General features: G+C 35.5%; 1 protein-coding gene across 1 annotated transcript in view; it reads right to left on the bottom strand.

Annotated features, from left to right (window-relative positions):
* Nucleotides 1-25369, bottom strand: part of MALRD1 (MAM and LDL receptor class A domain containing 1) — a 678818-nt gene that overhangs the window by 580358 nt on the left and 73091 nt on the right. Inside the window, exons 6-11 of the mRNA XM_024253733.2 lie at nt 24446-24547; nt 23362-23508; nt 19630-19796; nt 13985-14077; nt 11155-11362; nt 1612-1758 (exon numbers count right to left, since the gene is read on the bottom strand). Of these exons, the coding sequence (XP_024109501.2) occupies nt 1612-1758; nt 11155-11362; nt 13985-14077; nt 19630-19796; nt 23362-23508; nt 24446-24547 (864 nt within the window). The remainder of the gene's footprint in view (nt 1-1611; nt 1759-11154; nt 11363-13984; nt 14078-19629; nt 19797-23361; nt 23509-24445; nt 24548-25369) is intronic.

Below are 25369 nucleotides of genomic sequence, written 5' to 3'. Positions count from 1 at the left end.
CCAATCATACACATCTTTCATTCCTAACTACTCCCATCTTTCTGCCCTCTTTGGGGATTCTTTCCTCCAGTTAGGACATGATCCCTCCCACCTCTCTTTGGTTTCACCTTCTCTCCGTAATTCCTTACTTCTGGCTCCCTGACTACTTTTCATTTCCGTTCAGTGCTCATTTCAGGAGTCATCTCCTTCAATAAGGCATCTCGAATCCATCTGAATCACCTTCCATGCCTCTTAAAGCATTCTTCATAACCAATTGCAATTCCTTGCTTATCTACTTCAGCTACCAGACTCAGACCACCTCAAAGGCAGGGACCGTGGCATCCATCTTTGTGCATCCAGGTATCGTCTATGCTATGTATTTAATAATTGGCTTGAACAGAGGAAAAGAAGTAAAATATTAAATGAGTTTAGAGAAAATGTGCTGTTAATACATAGTTTCAATGATTTATAGTCCCCTTTCTATTTTAAACTTTAAACTTAACTTAGTCTGTTACAAAATGTTAAAGAAATGAGTCATGGCACAAAAGCAAAAATTAAGAACTTACCACACTGTTAAACAATGAACTAGGTTTATGGCTGTAGCCAACAGACGGATGGTTGAATTTTCCCACCCCATCCCCTAGCACCCTCACCCACTACCACCAACCCCAATTTCCAATGGCTGTAATTAAAAATATGATCAATACTTATTTTTGGTATAATTCTTTGGAAGTCTGAAAGAAGAAACAAATAGGATAATGTTCAATGAGGTTGAAAGATGATCTACAGTACAAGTACAGTTGTGCTGTTATAAGGTTGGCCAGGTATGGTGGCTCCCTCTTGCAATCCCAGCACTTTGGGAGGCTGAGGTGAGAGGATTGCTTGAGGCCAGGAGTTTGAGATCAGCCTGGGCAACATGGCGAGACACTGTCTTTACTTAAGACATATACATTTAAAAAGTAAAGTTAATATGATGCTAACGTCTATGGGGAATGACATTCGACGACAAATATAAACAAAACAAAAGAAAAAAGAGAACAAACCCTTTCTGTTTTATTGGAGTTTCACAGACGCTTACTGGAATACCACAGGTAGTTATGGTTCCTCTATTTTAAGACGATATGTAAACACTGGAATGATGGTTAAAAATATATATGTGGAAGAATAAGACTGTTTATTATAAGAAGCCCGAAGACTGATTAAATTGCATTCAAGTATTTGTAGATTTATTTTACAGATAGTGCTAAATCTCTGTTCTCAGTTCCCAGAAACAAGATTAGACTATTTTTCTTCCTGTTTTGAAAAAATTGGATTGTTCTAAAAAGAAGGCAAGCCTACTGTATTCGATTGTGGGCAACTTGAGAAAATGATCAGAAAACTTTTCCACCTCTTTATGCCTTTAACCCAACCGTATAAAAATTGCAACAACAAAAATGTTGGTGATTAAAACAACGCTCCTTTCAGGGAACTCAATTACCCACCAATTATTAACTTGGTCAGGAGGTTTTAAAGCAAGACAAACCAGAGTTCCATGTATATAGTCTACAGAAGAAAAATGAAAATACACAGTATCATCATTCCACAACATGCAAGAAAGAAAACTAATTTTTTTTAAAGAGGAAACTGTCCTACCATGATTTATGTTTGCTGTGTGATCAGCTGCAGGAAAGTGGTGCTCTCCATTATTCAATCCTTTCACCAGCTTCCAGTGTGAATCTTCTGTGAGAAATGGCTCCCAGCCACAGAAACCTGACTCAAAGTCACAGGTGAGATGCTTTGCTGTTACATGTGGAAGAGAAAACAGGTGAGGAGAAATGAAGAGCATGCCTGGAAACACTGCTCTACGCTAGCTAATCATCTTAGGAGGCCTGCAAAATTATTCTGCTTGGTAGTGAAGGTTCTCTAACGATCAGAATAGCTTTCCTTTATCCAGTCCCACACAATATCTCAGGTGCTGTGCGAGGCATGACCCTTCCACATGGAAGGGTCTGGTACATTTCTGTATCTGTAAGTCTGGTACATTTCATTCTGGTTGGCCATCTCCATTGTATTTAATGATGCAAGGTGGAACTCCAGAGCTTTTCAGGGAGTAACTAATTTGCTTGCCCAGTATAAACCTGCTGAGATGGTAGTTTAAAGGAAAAAATCCACTGGGAAGGGGGAAATTTAATTCTGGATACGCAAACAACTTGAGGTCAGCATCTCAGTATTCATTTTATTATTCTATCCTAACACTTTCTCAAAAAAAAAATGCCTAGCCATTTTGGAATTGCAGGTAAATTAGATATTCTGAACTGAGCTGGTGTTATCTTTTGTCTTTTCTTTTTTTTTTTTTAAGGCAGAGTCTCGCTCTGTCGCCCAGGCTGGAGTGCAGTGGTGCAGTCTCAGTTCAATGTCTCAATGCAATCTCCACCTCCTGGGTTCAAGCAATTCTCTTGCCTCAGCCTCCCAAATAGCTGGGATTACAGGTACATGCCACGATGCTCGGATATTTTTTGTATTTTTAGGAGAGACAGTGTTTCACTATGTTGGCCAGGCTGGTCTTGAACTCCTGACCTCAAGTGATCTGCTCATCTTGGCCTGCCAAAGTGCTGGGATTACAGGCGCAAGCCACTGTGCCCAGCCTGAGCCTGTCTTCTCTTAATACGTAACTCAAAAGTTGCCAAGCACTTAATTTCCTCCATTTATCATAAAAGAACTGGTTCTAGAGAAAGTCGGGGTTTGGAGCATACTTTATAGGCACCTTTCACAGTTTTGACACCAAATTTATGAGAGAAAAATAGATGGTTTCATAAGACTGGGCATTCGACTAGAAAGTCTAATAGCTTGATTTGTGCTTTCAAGAAATTCATTTTTATGTGCTTAAATTTCACTTTCCTAAAATAAGAATCATAGTATCAGACTATCTTAGATAGTACTTTCGGGGATAAATTAATACAATTAATTTAAAAGCTTATTCCTAAATATTCCTCTTTATGCTGAGGCACTTTTCAAACAGTGGGGGAGAAAAGGAGAATTAAGTTGTCAGAAAACACCCATAGTTTTGACAGGATTCCTAAGATCTTCATGCTATCATCTTTAATAGCAATAAAAACAGCCATACTACCACTGAGTTCCAAGTATGTAGCAGGTATTTTACATATATTAACCTTAATTCTTACACTCTACATAGTAAATACCATTTCCTAAAAGAGAAAATTGGAACTCAGAACATGAAGCAACTTGCCTGTGGTACATTTTAGAAAATGGAACATCCAGACTTTGAACCTGTCTGACACCAAAAGCTCATACTTTGAAGCCTCCTTAAACCAGGAACTCTGTTTCATAATTATAAAGACTCCATCACCATGGGTTGGCTTCTGACCACTGTGTTCAACTTGTAAATTTTAAATAATATGGCCAATTTAACCAGCATATCAAATAAGCTCACTATATCTTAATAATCAAAGCATCTTCAAGTCTCTGTAAATAGGGACACCTGATTTTATGACCACACATTTTATCACTGACATGTCAACTCTTAAAACATTGAAGTGCAGTATGCAAATGACAATGCCACTTCCGATTTCTCTACATGCAAATTGAATCTTTAGATCTGAAAGCCATGCTTGACAGTGGGTCTTCCATATCTGTGGGTTCCTTGTTGCAGATTCAACCAATAGTGGTTCAAAAATATAGTACTAGCAGGATGTGTAACCTGCAGATACAAGAGCTGACTTTTCCCCGAGGCTCAAGTTCTCCAGGGACTTGAGCATCCATAGATTTTGGTACAGCATTTCTTTCATTACAAATGAATATTATTTTTCCCTCTAAATGGATTTCCCTACAAATAAAAAACAAGAAAGTTGACTATAGTATAATAATAAAAGCATGTTGCACATCGCCTAATAGTGCACTGATATGACAAGGAAGTGCAGTTTGCCCATATACCTAGCTGGAAATCTTTGCTGTTGGCTATGTTTTTCTTTTCTCAGGTGTGTCTACATAATTTATAGGATATGATTGTTGATAAAACATTACTCCCCAGGGGAGAGTGCCTTCTGTTTTTTGACACAATCTTGAGCACCTACAACCTAGCTGTGACTTTCTCCTTGGGCATTCACAGAACCCTCTTGTCTAATCCCTCGGTCCTCTGTGAGCTCTGCCACCTTCTATGCCACCTCCAAAATGTTCTGTCAGTTGGTGGAGTACAGAAATATTTAAGACTCAAAGTACATATCTGGCCTCTGAAATGTGCTTCAAAGTTCCAAATTCTTGGCTGTGGATTTCACGAAGGAATCCTTCTCTCTACAAGGGTACCCCCAATTCCTAGAACACACTTCCCTGGAATACAAAATCTTCCATGGGTAGAGTGACCACATGTCTGGCCTGGCCCAGGGTTGCCTCAATGCATGCCTGTTGTCCTAGTATAATAATTAATACCTCATCTCTTATTTTCCCTTTCTCAGTCCCTGTTTGGGTAATAAACTCAATATTGCACTGTTAGGGCAGCAAATTATGCATTGCTATACAAAGGAAGCAAGTCCATGCAAACAGCAATGTTCTTCATTGCAGATAGCTGCCGAAGGCACCATCCTAATTTCCCCAACAAGGCAATGGTGTGAAATGGCAACGAGATTGATGAGTGTGAAAATAGAAAGTACCATATGACTGATGCATCCCACACCCTTACCCAGACTCTTCACAATTGAGCTAGTCACTCAACCGCAAAGACATAAAGAAAGAAGCTCTCAAGATAAAAGCAACTTTTGATTGTATAAATGTTGAAATTTGGCTTTAGGACAAAAGTTCAAACCATTTCTTTCATTACCTAGATGTTTTATCGGTTAAAAAATGTCAATCATTGTGCTTTTTACAGAATGCTAACTACCACCGTCCTTTGAAAAATGAAAATTGGCTTTCAAAATCCATCACCGTAAAGATGTGTGAAAGCAACATGGTGACATGGTGCCACCACCTCTGTAAAAACCTTGGTGAATTGCTTGGCTGTTTTTACTAATGTGTTCCTGTACACGTAAAAGAATATTTTTTAAAGCTAAAAGTTCAGGAACTTCACAGTACTGTAAAATATAAATCAAATTCCAGTAACTAAATTGAAGTTCTTCCATTAATATCTCCCTTGTGTAATTCAAAATCTTTAAAGTGAATTTATAAATATCTGAAGAAAGCCAGGAGAGTCAAATGCATTCTGGCAATTATTAAATGTCTTATCATACTATATGTGTTAAATGTAAACATTAGCAAAATCTAAAAAAATCTATTCATGTTATAAATAAAGTACTTTCATTAAAACAATGATTTTGATTACTTAGTTGCTTTTATTTTAACTTTGTGATTACAGAATACGCTTCACCATCTCTAAACGCAGTATGAGATATGGCGCTGTTCACAATTTTAGAGAAATTTTACTCAGAGTTCATCAGTTAAAGTAATATTTTAAGATTATGACAAAGCTTTCTCTTGCATATTTAACCACTGCAGCATATGGGCAGACAAGAAAGAATTTCATTGTTCAGCTGAGAAAAAACCTGGATCACGAAAAGTAAAATATTTTATGGATCCTCTAGAAGTTAATCAGCTCTCTGTGAAATAAGAAAAAAAAGCTACGTATGGGAAATGAATGGGGAATATTTCATTTAATGAGAATATATGAGATTTTAACAGGATTACATTATAAATATTTTGTTAATATGTATCAGAAACCCACACAGATCATTGCTACACTAAATATTTTTATATTGGTATTTCCTTTCCCTTCATGAAGGGTTTTAGCATTCAACTTTTTTTTTTTTTTTTTTGAGATGGAGCCTCGCTCTGTGGCCCAGGCTGGAGTGCAGTGGCGCAATCTCGGCTCACTGCAAGCTCCACCTCCCGGGCTCACACCATTCTCCTGCCTCAGCCTCCCGAGTAGCTGGGACTACAGGCACCTGCCACTACGCCCGGCTAATTTTTTGTATTTTTAGTAGAGATGGGGTTTCACTGTGTTAGCCAGGATAATCTCGATCTCCTGACCTTGTGATCCATCCGCCTTGGCCTCCCAAAGTGCTGGGATTACAGGCGTAAGCCACCGCACCCGGCCCAACATTTTTTTTTAACATGAAAGATGTCTAGAGACAATATCACAGTAAAAATTAATGCATTGTACAAGATCCTTGGTTTAAATTTCTTTCATTTGACTATTATACGAACGTCCCCTTTGAAGGTACACAATTCATATTAGCATTTAAAATTGTTTTTAAAGTCCTATAATTAAAAAAAACCCTTTTTCATGGAATTTCCTGAACTATTTTGATTTGAAGATAGATCTATCATGCCAACTTCTTTGGAACACAGTGAAGTAGATTCTATATATATATATATTTTTTTTTCTATATGAGTTATTGAAAATTTTATATATAAATACAAATGTGTATTTTATTGTGGTAAAATATACATGACATAAATGTAACATTTTAACAATTTTTAATGTAAGCTTCTATGATATTAGGTACATTCTCATTGTTGTACAACCATTACCATCATCCATCTCCAGAACTTTTTCATTCCCAAACTGAATCTCCACCCCCATTAAGCAATAATTTCCATCTCCCCTCCCCTCAAACCCTGGCAAACACCATTTTACTATCTGTCTCTACGAGTTTGCCTACTTTAGGTACCTCATATAACTGGGATCAAACAATACGTGTCCTTTTGTCTCTGGCTTATTTCACTTAATGTCTTCAAGGTTCATCTATGTTGTAGCGTGTGTCTGAAAATTAGATCTATTTCATGTATAAACTGTTCAGGGATCCAATGTGTATCTTTGGATATGTTTGGCATGTTGTATTTTAATTATTTTGATAGAGATTTTTAAAACATATTGCATATATATGTATTAATTTTTTAAGCTTTATTGATGTATAAGTGACAAATAAAATTGTAACTAAGGTACGCAATGTAATGTTTTGATATACATATACATAGTGAAAGGATTACCACAGTAAAGCTAATTAGCATCATTTCGTCATACAGTTACCTTTTGTGTGTGTGATCAGAACATTTCAGATCTACTCTCAGCAGATTTCAAGTATACAATAGAGTGTTATTAACTATAGTCACCAGGCTGTACACTAGACTCCCAGAACTTATTCATTTTGTAAGTGAAAATTTGTATCTTTTGACCAACACCTCCCGATTTCTGCCAGGCCTCAGCCCTGGACAACTGCCATTCTACTCTCCGTTTCTACAAATTCAACTTTTTTAGATTCCATGTATAAGTGAGATCGTGCTGTATTTGTCTTTCTCTGTCTGGGTTATTTCACTTTGCATAATCCCATCCAGGCTCGTCATTGTCACAAATAGAAAGATTTTTTTCTTCATTATTGCTGAAAAATATTCCATTGTGAATACATATATATTTTATACACACACACACAAACACACACACACATACACACACCACTTGTTTGATCCATTCTCAGAGACTTCAGTTCTTTTAGTTGGATATTTTGAATAATGCTGCAATGAACATGAGGGTGCAGATATATTTTAATCTTAACTGCCCTCATTTAATACAGGATTATGTTAATAAACATCAAAAATCTATTGTTAGGTTTTAGAGAAATTTTACTCAGAGTTCATCAGTTAAAGTAATATTTTAAGATTATGACAAAGCTTTCTCTTGCATATTTAACCACTACAGCATATGAGCAGACAAGAAAGAATTTCATTGTGCAGCTGAGAAAAATTCTGGATCACGAAAAGTAAAATATTTTATGAATCCTCCAGAAGTTAATCAGCTCTCTGTGAAATAAGAAAGAAAGCTATGTATGGGAAATGAATGGGGAATATTTCATTTAATGAGAATATACTAGATTCTAACAGGATTATATTATAAATATTGTGTTAATATATATTATAAATACACATTATAAATATTTTGTTAATATTGATGCTCTTAAGGACTAGCAAAGTAATGAGAGTTTTTGCTTCTACCCTGAGAGAACTCTGACTTGTCTGCCTTTAGTTTTCATCAATTTTTTTAGATGCCATCTTTTTTTTCCCCTAGCTGTCTTCCTTCCTGAAACCTCTTTGGTACAGTGGTTCTCAAAGTTTCATATGCAGACAAGTCACCTGGGACCTTGTTCCATGTAGCTTTTGGTTCTGTAAGGCTGGGCCAAGGCCTGAGGTTCTGCATTTCCACTAAGTTCCCAGGTAATGCTGATGCTTTTGTCCATGGAGTTTGCTATTGCAGCAAAACCCACAGGCCGTTTTCATTAACTGATTTTAAGAAGCCACCTGTCTGGAGGCTATGTTATGGCATATATTAAAATAATACCTAAAAGTAAGGGCAACTTGATAATGAGAGAAGACCTGAGTGAGTCTGCCTTTGGGGAAAAGCACACTGACTGTGGAATACCAACCGACAATCCTCTCGAGTTCATATTTACTTATTCTCCAGAATTTGGTAAGTATTCCTGGTGCTATTCAAACTGCCTGCACAAGCTATACCCTCCTAGAGATTCACTCTAAAGTGCACTAAAAAAAGATATAAAGGTATTTTTCTTGTGCTTCATAAACATGGAAGAATCGTTTATGAAAAAAACTTGATATTACAAATTCAAATTTGTAAAATACAAAGTTTACATATGTGTAAAATGTTTCAATATGGTTTTAAATTTCAAAGGAAAGCCTCTCTTATTTTGTAAGAATATACATATGCACGTGTCCATATGCACAAATATATTAAATACTTTGGTGCAGCAAATAGTGTAAATTTATATCAATTCTAATAATTCAAATCTATATAGTTTCACAGCATAAATAATTGTATATATATTTACATGAAACACTCATTTTGGTATCAAAATACATGAATACACATATATACTGTACACAATATGGCTACATTTTTATGACATATTCCCTATATCAAGTCAATCTCAATCACGCAAACATGACAGGTTTTCTTTGGACAAATGAGGTTACACTATTTAAAAACTTAAAAGACTGATAAGTAACACTGTTTTTGTTGAGAAACACAATTACCCGTTCCTGCATTCACCCAAAGAAAATAGCAAAATGGCATCAAGATCTACTGAATTGGAAAAATGTCATATACATAATCAATGAAACTTCAGTAAGTGAGAAAATATGTCGAAAATCAAATGCTAAACAATTTTTTAAAGGTGAACATAAAGTATGATTTACTACGGGGAAAACAATGAAGGGGAAAAAGCTAAGCTTCCAAATATACAAGTGCCCAGGTGTAGTGGCTCATGCCTGTAATCCCAGCACTTTGGGAGGCTGAGGCAGGTGGATCACCTGAGATCAGGAGTTCAAGACCAGCCTGGCCAACATGGTGAAAACCGTCACTACTGAAAATACAAAAATGATCTGGGTGTGGTGGCACATGCCTGTAATCCTAGCTACTCTGGAGGCCGAGGCAGGAGAATCACTTGAACCTGGGAAGTGGAGGTTGTAGTGAGCCGAGATCATGCCATTGCACTCCAGCCTGGGTGACAGAGCAAGACACTGTCTCAAAAAAAAAAAAAAAAATTATATAAGTGGAAAGAAAGGAAATATATTTTCCTTCAGTTATTGACATTAAGAATTATAGAAACTGTTAGAAAGAAATATTTCCCCAACCGAAATGAAGCAAATTGTCTGTAAAATATTTAAATAAAACATAGAAAGAAACTTCACATACATTGGAGTAAATAAATTGTTCTTACACTGTTTGTTTTGAACAAAAGAAGAGAGCAGCCCAAAAGCTCCATTGAGCTCACACTGGTTAGCCTATTACTTGTTTTAAAGCTAGGAGTCTGAAGTATTAACTGGATTGCTGTTGATGAACATGGCAGAAGGGGATTTCAGCCTTACTTTCTCATCTCCTCTCTCCCATGTCCCTCTGCATTGCTCTTAATAAAATCCAAGCTTCCCAAGAGAAACCTATTATACAGAGCTTTTCACTTAAAAGGTGGCATTTATCTTATAATATTTTCACCTCTGCTCAACAAAACATCTCACTAAAATAAGACACTGCAGTAAAATAAATGTCAAATTTTTAATATCTTTTAAAAACCACCTGTTTGTGATACAGAAACTGGATTCATATCCTTGGAATTCATGTTTTCTAAAGAGACACAGGGATCTCAGTTGCTAAGTTACCTCATATGAGAATCATCCTGTGGATTGTAAATTAAATTATATTTTTGTTGAACTATGACTATGCTTGAATAGTAATGGGATCTCTTGTCATCACTTCTATCAAAGACTCTTCAGAAAAGGCCTGAAAGAAAGGTGTTGGGGCACTTGGGCCCTCCCAAACGCCAGTCATGGCTGAAGTGATTTCTTTTTTTTTTTTTTTCAGATGGAGTCTCACACTGTCACCTGGGCTGGAGTGCAATGGCGCGATCTCAGCTCACGGCAACCTCCACCTCCCATGTTCAGGCGGTTCTCCTACCTCAGCCTCCCAAGTAGCTGTGATTACAGGTGCCCACCACCATGCCTGGCTAATTTTTTGTATTTTTAGCAGAGAAGGGGGTTTCACTATGTTGGCCAGGCTGGTTTTGAACTCCTGACCTCGTGATCTGCCTGCCTCGGCCTCCCAAAGTGCTCGGATTACAGGAGTGAGCCATTGCGCCCGGCTGGCTGAAGTGTTTTCTAGGCAAGTAGGAGGACAGGGGCCCTTCCTCCAGGGCAGCCATGATGGCTGAAGTGATTTCTACAATCATGGTAGCTGCCCTGGAGGAAGGGCTGTCCTCCTCCTACTCGTCCCTCCCAGCTACAGCTTCCAAGATGATTGACTAGAGAGGAAAAAAAGCATACGCAATAAAAGTTAGCAACCCATACTATATGCCTCCAAGGTGAAGGTACAAAAAGTTTCCCTCTCCCACCCATCTTCTCTTTAATCAAAGCACACACATTCACACACCCAGCCAACAATAATCATAACTATTCAATTGTAGAATAAATTGAGAGATGTTGCAGACTTTGCAACAAGCACCAAAACATTAAGTTAAAATAGAGATCCCTGAAGGAATAGTACTAATAGTTTCAGAGCGATAATGCATATTTATCACATTTCATACATATATGACTTACCTTTGCCTTGATAGAAACAAAGACTATTTTAAATCCAACTAACAGTCCTGAATTAGAGCATGAAAACTAGTAAGTCATTCACTCACTTACAGCAAGTTGCTGGGTCTTCATCACTCTCATCGGAGCAGTCCTGCCGAGAGTCACAGACAGATTCTTTGGCGATGCACTGGCCACTAGCGCAAGGGAATTCGTCTGCAGAGCAAAGCTTTCTGGATTGGGCCTGTCTACAGGCATAGACCCAGAGGTGATCAAGCCCAATAAAACTTCTCTGGCTCAAAAGAGTCCCTTCAAAAATAATCTTTAGGAAGAAAAAGATCAATTTATGAGTTTGCAATCTCCTTAATAAGACAAAAAACTAAAGAAAGTTGATAAAGACAAAATAGTTATTGAGAAAAAGTGTTTAAAGCAACCAAGGCAATATATAACAAAGTTCCTGTTTGATAAGCTCAACCCGTGCTCATAAGACTGATGTAACAAACCTGCACGTTGTGCACATGTACCCTAAAACTTAAAGTATAAAAAAAAAAAACTGATGGAAACATTTGCTCCACTAAAGGCTCAGAGAAACCTCCCAGGATCAGGCAAAACACAAGCATCCCACTTAACTATCAAAAATGTCCCTGACTGCAAACTTGTTACTTGGTCATCATCTTTACAGCTCTCTTTCTTTCATTTTCAAGGAAAATAAGAAGTATTGCCATTACTTATAGAACAAGAGCTGTAACTGCATCTGACTTATTTTTTAACTACTGAAATTAGTATTTGAATATATGAGGAAAAATATCAGGCAAACGGAAACAGACACAATATAAGAATAAAAAAATGTAAAGGAATAAACATAAAACTCTATTCAACTTACATAAAAGAGTAATTTCTTTAATGAGAAAAGAAGTGTCAAAGTAAATAAATTTTGTTGTCACCAATTGAATTGCTAGCTTTTCTGGAGATAAGCAATATTAGCAAATGAAACAACCACACATTGTTGGTCAAGTGTAAGATAATGTCAAAGTATTAGCATTCCTTGAGTTTCTACCAAGAGCAATTATTACTTAACACCAAAAGTGTAGAAATATAAATAGCTGACTGTATCACAAATAACTAATTATTTGCTGTCCAAAACATTAGTCATGAGCTACAGAGGACTATTTCAATTCAAATTAATGAAAATAAAATAAAATTTAGTTCCCTCAGTCATAGTAACCAAATTTCAATTGTTCAGTAGCCTCATGTGATCAGTGGCTACCATACTGGACATCAGATATAAAGCATTTCCATTATGCAGAAAGTTCTATTAAACAGCACTAAATGTGGTTAAAATTCCAGCCAGATACTAAGAATTAAAACTGACTTCCTTCAGTTTCATCCAGCTTAAAGTTACTGAATAGATTTTCTTTTCAAAACACGAGGGATAGGTCAGGTGCGGCGACTCACACCTGTAATCCCAGCACTTTGTGAGGGCAAGGAGGTGGATCACTTGAGGTCAGGAGTTTGAGACCAGCCTGGCCAACATGATGAAACCCATCTCTACTAAAAATACAAAAAATTAGCCGTGCATGGTGGCATATGCCTGTAGTCCCAGCTGCTTGGGAGGCTAATGCAAGAGAATTGCTTGAGCCCAGGAGGTGGAAGCTGCAGTGAGACAAAATCCCACCACTGCACTCCAGCCTGGGTGACAGAGCAAGACTCCATTTCAAACAAAAAAAATACAAGGGATATATATTTGTTTGTTCATTAATAATTACTTAAGGTCAGATTTTCAGTTTGCAAATATGTCTAATAATTTGGTTTAGAAAATAATATTAAATTTAAATCATATCCAACAATAAGAAAACTTTGTATGCTGCTACATACTTTTCCCATAACAAATATCATACATGTAAAAATTATTAATGTACAGCTGTATATTTTCATAGCAGCAAGAGATCAGATATGCAGAAATGATATCAATTTGAGGTTCAAAAACTGATGGGTTTAAACTTAGATCTCAAAGGCCTATAATTATTGAACAGCTAATTACATTACATATCCACTTGAGAACTTGGAATAACTCTCAAATTCATTTTCTTTACATTTCACTTTGTTTTATCTTTGAGTTAAAACAAAATTTAATCTTCGGTTTATGAAAAAAGAAACTTGTTTAATACTTGAGAAGTTATAAAAACAGATATCAGCCTACAAAAATTAAATAGTGTCAAAATGTTAACTCAGTAGGCCGTGATAGGATATATAAATGGAATATCACTATAAAGAAATGAAATTGGTTTCATAACCCACACATATAATCAGTATCATCATTTGATATTCACACTCCAGCATAAATAAACTTACACATTCCCTATATCATGTTGGTGCAAAAATAATTGAGGTTTTAGCCATTAAAAGCAATGGCAAAAGCCACAATGGCAAAAGCTGCAATGACATTTGCACCAACCTAATACAACACAAAATATCAATTTAATTTTTTAAGAGACAGCATTCCTATTGAGCCTACGTATGTTTCATATGTTTCTTGGTGTACATAGAGCTATCCATGTGTTATAAAGATATGAATTATTGCATTCAAAATACTTGCCTATACTCTACTAAGTTTCAATACCAGTTTACTATTTATCTACTTCATAATGCAATTTGTTTCCCTGGGGCAAAGCATGGTGCTGGGGAGCAAGAAAGGAAGGCTGTGGAGAATAAGGAAGCTGTAAACAAGAGTGGATACACTCTATTTCCCCCGCCAAGGGAAATTTGGTCTCAGAAGGAAAAAGTACAATTTAAAAAGTAAGCAATCACTCTCCCCAAATATACAAGCACGCATCCCTAACTTAAATGCTAATTTAACTTTAGCAGTGCATGATCAATTTATTACTGCAAAGCTAAAATTTAAACCACGATAAAAAAAATTGTTGTTTTTATTTTTCTTTCATACCTTAAATGTCTTCAGATCTTCTGGTATTAACACATCTGCTTTCACCCATTGGCTGTGAGTTGATATGTTGTATGTCCAAAATATTTCTTCTTCCTTTGATTTGAAGAGAAAGACATCACTCATTACCCATATTCTATTCTTCACATTTACATACATGCTCTCTTAATTGCATTTTAGCAGCTATTTCCTTAGCTGTATGATATAAAGTACTAGGAAATCTAAAGTCTTGGTAGTAAAATTGAAAAAGCTGAATATCATAAAAAAATAAGAAAATGAAGCATGTTTATGTAGTAAACCTGCTTTTTGTAGATAAACAGTATTAGGATGGAACAAAAATTTGGATGAAATCTTTAAAAAAACAGTACTGTGTTTCAAAAATAAAATTCTAAATAACAGTTAATAAGATCAGCAATTTAAATGTTGATCTCAATAACATTATTACATTTTGTAATATTGCCATGATACTAGAAAAGAAAAAGATTACAGGCAAACAATATAAAGGTTAAAAATGTTGTCAGATACATTTTCTGCACAATTTCAATTTATACTAAATATTTTTTCCTGTGGAAACATTTGGTCCAAGTTCCAAACAATACAGTTATATTCTGAAAAGTATTTTCTTAATTTGGTCATTCTATCAAAGGCCTATTTACATCTTTTAGAGAAATCTATGTCATGTACCTGTACAATGATCATTTTTCAGATTGCAAAGTGTATGTAAAATTGTCACTACATGCTATGAGTGTAGTAACAAGCCTTTACTGCATTCAAGACATTTACTGAATGTAAGAAGCTCAATAAAAGTCTATGGTGAAACTCCATCTCTACTAAAAATACAAAAATTAGCCAGGCGTGGTGGTGGGTGCCTGTAATCCCAGCTACTCAGGAGGCTGAAGCAGGAGAATCACTTGAATCCGGGAGGCGCAGGTTGCAGTGAGCCAAGATGGCACCACTACACTCCAGCCTGGGTGACAGAGCACGAATCCGTCTCAAAAAAACTAAATAAAATAAAAAAGTCTATAAGGTACTCAAAATTTTGTCTATGGCATGTATGGCATTGGTCTTTATGATTTATGATGATGCTTTTATGCTCTGAAATCTTATTTTTATTTACATTTTATTAGACATTCAAACTGACATTTCTTCCCAAAAACAGACCAAATTGTTCATAATGTTTACATATAGAATGCATGAATTTTTAGGTAACAACATGGTAAAAATGTGAAGATTGACATAATTATGTCTCAGGTTGAGCTCTGAGCCTGGCTCTGTCCCACTTTCTAGCGTGAGATAGAAAACAGCCCTGAAAGGCAACATCTTGTTGTAATCCAAATGATACGTGATATCAATGTTTGTGTCCTCATTCAGCCTCACGTATTTTATGCATGCCCAAGATTTTCTATAAATGAATCTTCTTTCAACTTAGTCCTGCACCCTCAGATGCCTACTCCAAATTTCCAAGTCCTAAATATTTCAGAAGATAGTCTAAATCCATTACAATTTACTTCATTACTTATTCATATCAACTGTGAAGATTTCCACAAGAAAATGAAGCACATGGGGTGGACATATTTTCGGCTGATAGCTTTCATGGTGGATCAGGATGAACTGGAGTTATAAAAAGTTGAGACAAGCAACTAATTTTTCTTCTGCTTATTTCTTACACAACTTCAGTTATTTAGCATCAAAATACTTACACCCTACACAGATGCTTTTAGTGACACCTCTTGGCAAATTGCATTCACCACTTTCCCCCGTTTTCATTTTATGAAATAATTTAGAGCTATTGTGCTCTTTTTTCACAGTGACTAATTGATTCCCCTCTGCTCCCCTTGAAGATGGGTGCACTTACATTTTTGAAAAGTGAGCAGTGTTCTTTCCAAACTTAAATGGTTTTTCATAAGCCAAGTTCATAGTATACAGTGAATGAGATCTAGATTTTTCTATACATTTTCCAGTCTAATGGTACTAGCAATGTTTTGTAAAAAGAATTTATTCTAAGTGAAATCAGGTTTCATTTTATTTCTGTTCTTACTCTCCCTCTTTCTAGTTACTTTTCACAGGTGTTAATGTAAAAAAGAAATCTCCAAATCAGCAAAGCTTTTCAAGTGATGTTCTACTTTCATCTTAAAATCAGTAAATATTTTTTTAAAAAATATATCTTTGCTCCCCCAGTCCAGGATCAATAATGCCAATTTACCTTTCAAGAAAAATATTTAACATATTTATTAACACTCTATCTCTTAGAGATGCCAGTCTGTGCTTTTCTCTTCCAGTGAAGAAATCAAGGGTACCAAAGTCAATTTTGTTGAGTTTCACTACTTTTGATCTCATCTAGGAATAAGACCATGTAATCTGGTAAAGAATTACAAGTATATTTGGTTGTAAAGAAAAATTACATGTAAATTTCTTGGTAAATAATTATATGGAAACTCTACACAGAACAAAAGTAGGCTGTTGCTATGAGTATTATTTTATAGATCATGGACGCAGACCTAAACCAAGAATGGTTAGATGGTACAAACCAGAATTGCTACACACTTGAGCTGATTCTAAAGAGTGAACTTTTTATTTAGCAACTTGCCTTCACCTGAGTTTTTCACTTCTCAAGTTCTAATGTTCTCTGGAAATAAAGAAAACAACCTTTAGCATTCTTGCTAGATATTTCTTGGCTTACCTGCTCCCATTTATAGAGTAATAGATATTCACAACAGAAAACAGCATTCTATTCATGGAAAGATGTAAATCATCATTTTCATCAAGAGCTATTTTTTTAAATGATAGGTTTGGAGTCCTTTTAAGTGTGTGATAAAACATTGACTTGGGACTTCAATGTACTTTGACGCAGATTTTGCATCAGTGAGCAACATATGTATAGAGGATAGCAAATAGTGTCAGAAAAGACAGGATACCTCACAAGATACTAACGAATCAAGCATCAGTCAACAATCTCTAAGATGTACAACCATTTAGTTCTGGTTAATACACTAGATCATTTCCCTATGATTAACTTCTTTTCTTATAATATGAGAGACAGAATCTTGATAACTGTATTACTGATTAAAAGAGTAAATGATGTGTGGTATCTAATGTCATTTATATATGATGTAACACTTGAAGCCAATTTGTTTTCACTCCTTTCTAGTATAGTTCTAAAGCCACCAGAAGAATGGCATGGCTCATTTTCAGTAATTCCAATCTATATACATTCATAATTACATACATACTACATACACACATTCATAATTACATAATACATACACACATTCATAATTACATACATACTACATACACACATTCATAATTACATAATACATACACACATTAATAATTACATATACACATTCATAATCACATACACAATACATACTCACATTCATAATTAAATACACAATTCCATTCTACATGCATTGAAACTTTTAAAATACATCACTCATTTTCACAGCAGATTAAAATAATCCTCAGGATTAGACTATATTATAATACAAATTTCTACTTAAATTTAGGCTAAGAATTCATTCAATTTTAATGAAATAATTAATTATCTGTCATCTGAAAAGCACTACCATAGGCCCACATATACAATTTAACCATTTAAACTATAATTTAAACTCATCGAAATTATTCTAGAATTTCTCTACTATGTCTTTATTGAAGAAGGAGTTGGAAATTATAGAATGTTGCAGATTGCATGGAGACTCGCTGGGATTGGTTCAAATAGCACAGGTGACAGCAACTGAAATATTGAGGCATGAATGGTGGAACATACATGGATACAGTTAAATTTTTTCTCTCTTCCTTTTTGGTAAAATTCATCCCATGTATCTGGACAGTTTGTAATGCTGCAGGAAGGATAGGGAGATGTTGTCCCCTTTTCTTCCTCCCCCCACACCTTACCAAATGGAATGAAATAAACAGATTGCAGGGCAGTGACTGCAAAGTACTATTGCAAAAAACACAAAAACATAACAAGTTCCAGAATGCCAGGAAAATTATATCTCATCCAATTAAAAAAGAATTTATATACATATGTATATTACTTTTTATATCTATATGTGTGTATATGGATGTGTGTGGAGATATATATGTATCACATCCACATCTACAGATATGTGATATATATGTATGACATCCATATTTATCTGTCTATATATTTATATCTATATGGATGTGTAGAGATATATATCTATAGATATCTCACATACATATAAATGTAATTATGTGAATCATATAAATATGGATACATAAAATAATAAATATACTATTTATTATATATTATATAACATATAATTATGCATTATATATTATTTATTATGAATATATTTATTCATCTCCAGTTTCTGGCAGAGAGTTCCCAAAAACCTGTTAATTTCCTAATCAATAGGGATGTTAATAGAATCGCAAGGGACTCATCACCAGAAAGATCAAGCTATGATTAGAAGCTTGGAACTTTCAGCCCCACCTCTTCGGGGAAGAAGAGAGGGGTTGGAGATTGAGCTAATAATTGATCATACCTACGTGACAAATCCTCTATAAAAATTCCTGAAGTACAGGTTTCAGAGAGCTTCTAGATTGCTGAACGCATGCTGGTTCCTAGAGGGTGCACACCTGGGGATGCATGGAAGCGAAGCACCACCCCTCTTCCCACATACCTTGCCCTATTCATCTCTTCCATATGGTTGTTCATCTACATTTTTAATAATAAATGGGTAACATGAATAAAATGTTTTCCTGAATTCTGTGAGCCATCCTAGCAAATTATCAAACCTAAGAAGGGGGTCATGGGAACTCCGATTTATAGCTGGTAGGTAAGAGGCACAATAGGAAGCTTGTGATTGACATCTGAAGTAGGGGTAGTCTTGTGGGCCTGAGACCTCAACCTGTGGAATCTGTACTATCTCCAGGTAGCAGTGTCAGAATTGAGGCAAATCACAGGACACTCAGTTGGTGTCCACTAGAGAACTGAATTGCTGTGTTGGAAAAAAAACATGCATCTGGTGTCAGAAGTGAGATATTGGGAGTGCTGAGTGCATAAGAGTAGAAAAAGCAGGGTTTTTTCCTATACTATGGAATCAGCTGTCAGTTTATTTTTATCTGTTATACTAATTGGAGTACTCACCCAACTTTACACTCTAGAACTCATTGAGCATATTGGACAAGGAGAGAGAGAAGAAGAATGGACTCACTCTACCCAGTGTGCCATTGTTCAATATTTAATCAATAATTACCAGTCTTAAAATTTATGTCTACTGCTACCCAAACAAGTAAGATTTAACCATTATATTTATAGTTCTAATGATATATAGATGTAATGTCCAAAACAGATCACATCAGAGCTTCAATACAGAGCTCACAATACAGAATCTCAGCTATCCCATTTTTATTAGATCTATAGTTTCTTTAATATACTTTCATGAATTTTGAAAACTTTATGAAATAATATTGGGCAAGTTATCACATTAATGTTTGTACATGAGAGTGTCCCCTATGCTAGTTTCTTAATCATTCTTTTTAAAAGTATACCAAATAAAGTCAAGTTAAAGAATAAAAGCCTATACGCAACGGAGAAATCGAAACACAAGTTGCCAAGAGTTAGAAACTTCATTGATTCAATGAATTTGAAATAAATGCAACTTTCTTCTTACCTTATTATTATACAGTCTTACTCTCAGGACACTGTTTTCCATAGCATAATAGAATTGAAGATGACAGCTCTTGCCCAGGCAATGACACACAGAGCTATTTAGATAAGCCCTGCTGTCTAAATGGTTAAGAGTGAAAGCATTCTTAGCACCTACCCATACATAATAACCTGAAAGATAAAAGAAAAAAGAAGCAATTTAGGAAAACATTAGCTTCTTTCTGTCTGACTAAAACTATTACATTTCTGAAGTTTTCAAAACCAGACTTAAAACACAAATATTTTACTTAAAACGATAGAGTGTTTTCAAATGATTACATCAACTACAAACAACAGGTTTTCATTTTGTATATTATTTCCAATATGTAGAGAAATCTCCTAATTTCTATAATCAAAATTTGATAATACCCTTTTGTAAAAATTCAAGATTCCTATAAAAGAAACCTACATATACAAATTGCTATACAAATTACTGTCATTTTCTTTTAAATATCACAATTCAATCCTTTTTTTAATCAAGAATTTTTCTTCATCCTTCCCAGAATTCTTGCCCCTCTGGATGATTTTTTGATTTACTTTTTGTAGAAAATCCTTTATAGTTTTAGGAAATGCAACTTAAAATGTCTTCTTTCTTACCAAGCCACATAGAGGTATGAGATATCTACAGTCCTTTTAAACGTCACCTATGGATTTTGTTTTACATAAAGATATTGTATATAAGTTTTCCCCATCTGATATTTAAAACCAATTTGAGCTGTTCTTGAACTTAATAACACTGACAACACAGATTTATAAAGAGATTTCTATAATTTTACAAATTCATTTTCAAAAATAAAGTCTGAAATGCTTCTTCATGCTACTGAAACTGCTGCATGTCTCTGATGTTTATTGAAAAAGAAGTCTCTAAGGAAACCCAAATACAACAAGAAAGACAAAAACAAGAACATGAGACCAAATTTTAGCCTCAGATATTTACAGCTACAGCAAATACTAAGCATAATATAATCCTTAGCTGGATAAACGTAATGTAAAAGCTTACACTATTTACATTAATGTCTTTTACACAGTAAATCATGTCTGACTTTCAACAAACTTAGAAGGCACCTGCAAGGCAAAAAGCAGTTTGAAAAGAGTAATTCTAAAAATTAAGTCTATTAATCTTTTTGAAAATAGTCTGTACACTCTTCACAATAGCAAAGACATGGAATCAACCCAAATGCCCATCAATGATAGACTGGATAAAGGAAATGTGGTACATATACACCATGGAATACTATGCATCCATAAAAAGGAATGAGATCACATCCTTTGCAGGAGCATGGATGGAGCTGGAAGCCATTATCCTGAGCAAACTAATGCTGGAACAGAAAGCCAAGCACCACATGTTCTCACTTATATGTGGGAGCTGAACAGCTTGAACACAGACACAGGGAGGGGAACAACACACACTGGGGCCTGTTGAGGGGTGAGGGGAGGGAGAGCATTGGGATACATAGCTAATGCACGCTGGTCTTAATACCTAGGTAATGGGTTGACAGGTGCAGCCAACCACCACAGCACATGTTTACTTATGTAACAAACCTGCACATCCTGCACACGTAGCCTGGAACTTAAATAAAATAAACAACAATAATAATAATATTACTGCTACCCCAAAAAAATAAAAAATAAAAAATAATAATCTGCACAATACAATATACAAATATAATGCTAAAGACAGCAAAAACTAATTACATTTATAAATTGTACAAAAAAGAAATTAAATTTCATACAATTCTAATACATTCTATTAAAAACATATTAAGATACACTAGGAAATAAATAAGAAAATATTAGCAAGTATACACTTAAAACAAAAATAAATTAAGACTTTAAATTAAATGCTCAATAGGCAGAATATAACCTAGACTGGCCATAGTGTCAAAGAGAAAATTCACATACCAGAATCCCTGAAATGTAACTCAAAATAGAGTAAATTATATAGAAAATAAAAAGGAGCAGTCAAGTTATGGAGTATGAACATTAGTTGTGTTTAAAAGAAACTCAAGATGAAAAGATTAGAGAGAGTAAGAGACAATTACTTGAATAGAATAACATAATTTCTGCAAGTGATGATATGTGTGCATTCTGAGCATTAAAAATTAAACATATACTCATTCCTGCACTCACCATACTGAAATTTTCAAATAACAAAGATAAAAAAAAATTTTAAATCTGCATTAAACTAAAAACCATTACATGCACTCAGACTTCTCTGTCACTACAGCACATATCAGGAGCTAAAGAGGGAAAATCACCCTGTACTTAGAAATTAAAAAAAAAATTCTAAAATTGTATGACCAGATAAATTATTATTTCGAAGTGAGAACAATTTTAAAACCTTTTAAGTTTACAGGTACTGTGGGAGCTCATCACCACAGATCTTTTCTAAATAAAACAACAATTGATTAAAGAGTCAACCTTTGCAAGAGGATAAGGGAACCAAGAAGGAAAGCATAAAATCTAAAAAACAATGGTGAGTAAGAAAAATAATGAAATATATAATCTTAATAATTGCAAGTATCATAACAAGATATTGACTTTAAAACTCTTTAAAATGTTCAACTGCAACTCAGGACCAAAAAATAATTAAATGGTAGTTTGGTCTTTCTCATGTTCAAGAAGGCAGAAATACTAAAGCACTTTAGGTTTTTTAAAGAAATTTCATATAAAGAATATACCCTAAAAATTAAGAATAGTCATAACGATAAGATATATAAATTAAAGCTTCCAGATCAGTGAAAAAAAAAATGTAACAATACTCACCCCTCCAAGAAAAGGAAGAAAGAAAAAAAGCAAAAAGAATAAAAGTAAACAGAAAATACAAATTAATATATTAGCAAGAGGAAGAAACTCATTGACAACACAGCAGTGTTGAAAGAAAGAGAGAAAGAAAGAAGGAAGGAAGGAAGGAGAGAAAGAAAGAAAGAAAGAAAGAAAGAAAGAAAGAAAGAAAGAAAGAAAGAAAGAAAGAAAGAAAGAAAGAAAGAAAAGAAAGAAAGAAAGAGAAAGAAAGAAAGAAAGAAAGAGAAAGAAAGAAAAAGAAGGCAGGCAGGCAGGCAAGCAAGCAAGCAAGCTGGCAGACTTGGCCGGGCATGATGGCTCACACTTGTAATCCCAGCACTTCAGGAGGCTAAGATGGGTTGATCACTTGAGGACAGGAGTTTGATACCAGCCTGGCCAACATGGTGAATTCCTGTCTCTACTAAAAATTCAAAAATTAGCCAGGCATGGTAGCATGTGCCTGTAGTCCCAGCTACTTGGGAGACTGAGGCAGGAGAATCGCTTGAACCCAGGAGGCAGGGGTTGCAGTGAGCCGAGATCTCACCACTGCATTCCAGCCTGGGTGACAGAGTGAGACTCTGTCTCAAAAAAAAAAAAAAAAAAAAAAAAAAAGCTAAGCTAACAGGATTAACAAAAAAAAAAAAAAAAGCCTTTTAATACTTTTTGTTCACACAATAATAAATCCTGAAGGAAATAATAAAACTTAAAAGATACTGTTAACCTAATATAATTCTTCCTTTACACTGTTGGAAACATAATTGTTATTTTCACCTTCAGCTCCTATGGCAGAATGTATTTTCAATAAAATATACTCAGTATATTCACCAAGGCCTCCTATGTAATGTCTTATAACTAGTCACCATAAAGAAGAATACTGAAAGTAATACATAAAAGATATTATTTTTTTTTCTACCTTCATCATCACCTCCTTGATCCTGCTGAGGTGTGGATTCGAATGCAGGGACCTCTCTCGCTTTTGTGCGCATCCAGGAAATTTGGCCAGCAGATGCTTCTGACATCCACTCACACATGTCAAATTCAAACCCACAGGCCTGACACACTAAATGGGAGAAAAAGATCTTGGTGGACTATTAGTCTGCTAGAGTGGCTGCTTAACCAAATTATGTGTTGTAATCAACCAAAAGGCTTATATACACACAAACACATCAACACACACTAATTTATATCTGGAAGTTGGGATTCAATAAGCCTTAGAGTGTACCGGCAGCAACTCCATTTTGCAAAAATTTGTCAGTTGATCCACATGTACAATATCCTCTCAAATGAGACCCATTGCCATTAAAAAAAGGAGATTCCTAGTTTTTCTTGTATATGTCACCACTTCAGTCACAATATGTTTTAATTTTCTTAAGAGACAGGGTCTTGTTCTGCCACCCAGGTCAAATGCAGTGGTGCAATCATAGCCCACTGCAGCCTCAAACTCCTGGGCTCAAGCAATCTTCCAGCCTCAGCCTCCCAAGTAGCTAGGACCACAGGTGCATGCCACCAGGCTCAGGTAATTTTTTTTTTTTTTTTTTTTTTTTTGGTAGAGATGACATCTTGCTATGTTTCCCAGGCTAATTTTGAGCTCTTAGCCTCAAGCAATCCTCTCATCCCGACCTCCCAAAGTGCTGGGATTACAGGCATGAGCCACCATACCCAGTCAACAATTTTTAAAATGGCTTTATATTTTACCTTACCTACCTTATGGGATTAGATTAGTTAGTTTAAATTATTTACTATTCATAATCACACTGAAATGTTATAGAAGAAACATTGCATATAATTCCACAATGGCATTAGTTTGTTTCAAAAAATGACATCGCCTTAAATTGATGTATTTAGTATAAACCACCACAGCCTCCCAATAACACTCCAGCTAAAACTAGGACATTAATGTCAACAAAGGTTGGCGTGTGTACATTCCTGTGAGTGGTCTCTGAGTCTCACATATTGCATATACACCAGAAAAGTGAATATCTCAATTTAACACTTACTTCTCAACTCTTCATCTGTAGCATCAAATCTACAGAGATCTGTATCTGGATGGCATAGCTTCTGCTCAGCATTCAATGCTTCTTGACACAGTAAAATTCCATCTGTTAAATTTAAAGATTGGCAAGAAGTGAAACGCAGGTGCAACTGGAGAAAGACTCAAGTATTTTGCTTTAATGTTAATATTCATTCTACAAAGCACTCTGTAACCAATTTCTCTTTATGATATCATCACCCTTTAGGTAACCCTATCTCTCTCTCAATCTCTCTCTCTCTGTCTCTCTCTCTCTCACACACACACACACACACACACACACACACACCACTCAAATTGAGAAAGAGAAAAACAGAACAAAACAACCATGCCAACGTTTCGGGATTTTAATCATATCTCCATAGTGACTGGCAAGCCCCAAAGCCAATCCTTCACAGGAGTAAAAAAATTGCCCTAATGTTGGAACTCAGAGTTTACTATTTGAAGGACAGTTGTACATGTGTCCAATACAAGATATGGTGTCCCCTTAAACCTGGAAGGTGGATCTTCCCTGGAACTGCTTTCTCTGGAGCTTTCTCAGACTGTGCCTGTTGGCTGGCCATGGTGACTCACACCTGTAATCCCAGGCATGGGCCGGCCTTTAGGAGGCCAAGGCAGGTGGATCACCTGAGGTCAGGAGTTCGAGATGAGCCTGGCCAACATGGTGACACCCCATCTCTACTAAAAATACAAAAATTAGCTGGGCGTGGTGGCGTGCGTCCATAATCCCAGCTACTAGGGAGGCTGAGGCAGGAGAATCCCTTGAACCCAGGAGGCGGAGGTTGCAGTGAGCCAAGGTCACGCCACGTTGCTCCAGCCTGGGTGACAGAGCGAGACTCCAACTCAAAAAAAAAAAAGAAAAATTGTGCCTGTTTTTTTGTTTTATTTTCCC

The sequence above is a fragment of the Pongo abelii genome, chromosome 8 (genome assembly GCF_028885655.2).
Source record: "Pongo abelii isolate AG06213 chromosome 8, NHGRI_mPonAbe1-v2.0_pri, whole genome shotgun sequence".
Classification (NCBI taxonomy): domain Eukaryota; kingdom Metazoa; phylum Chordata; class Mammalia; order Primates; family Hominidae; genus Pongo; species Pongo abelii.
The sequence above is the reverse complement of the archived record's forward strand: the minus strand, read 5'-3'. Positions and strand labels throughout refer to the sequence as shown.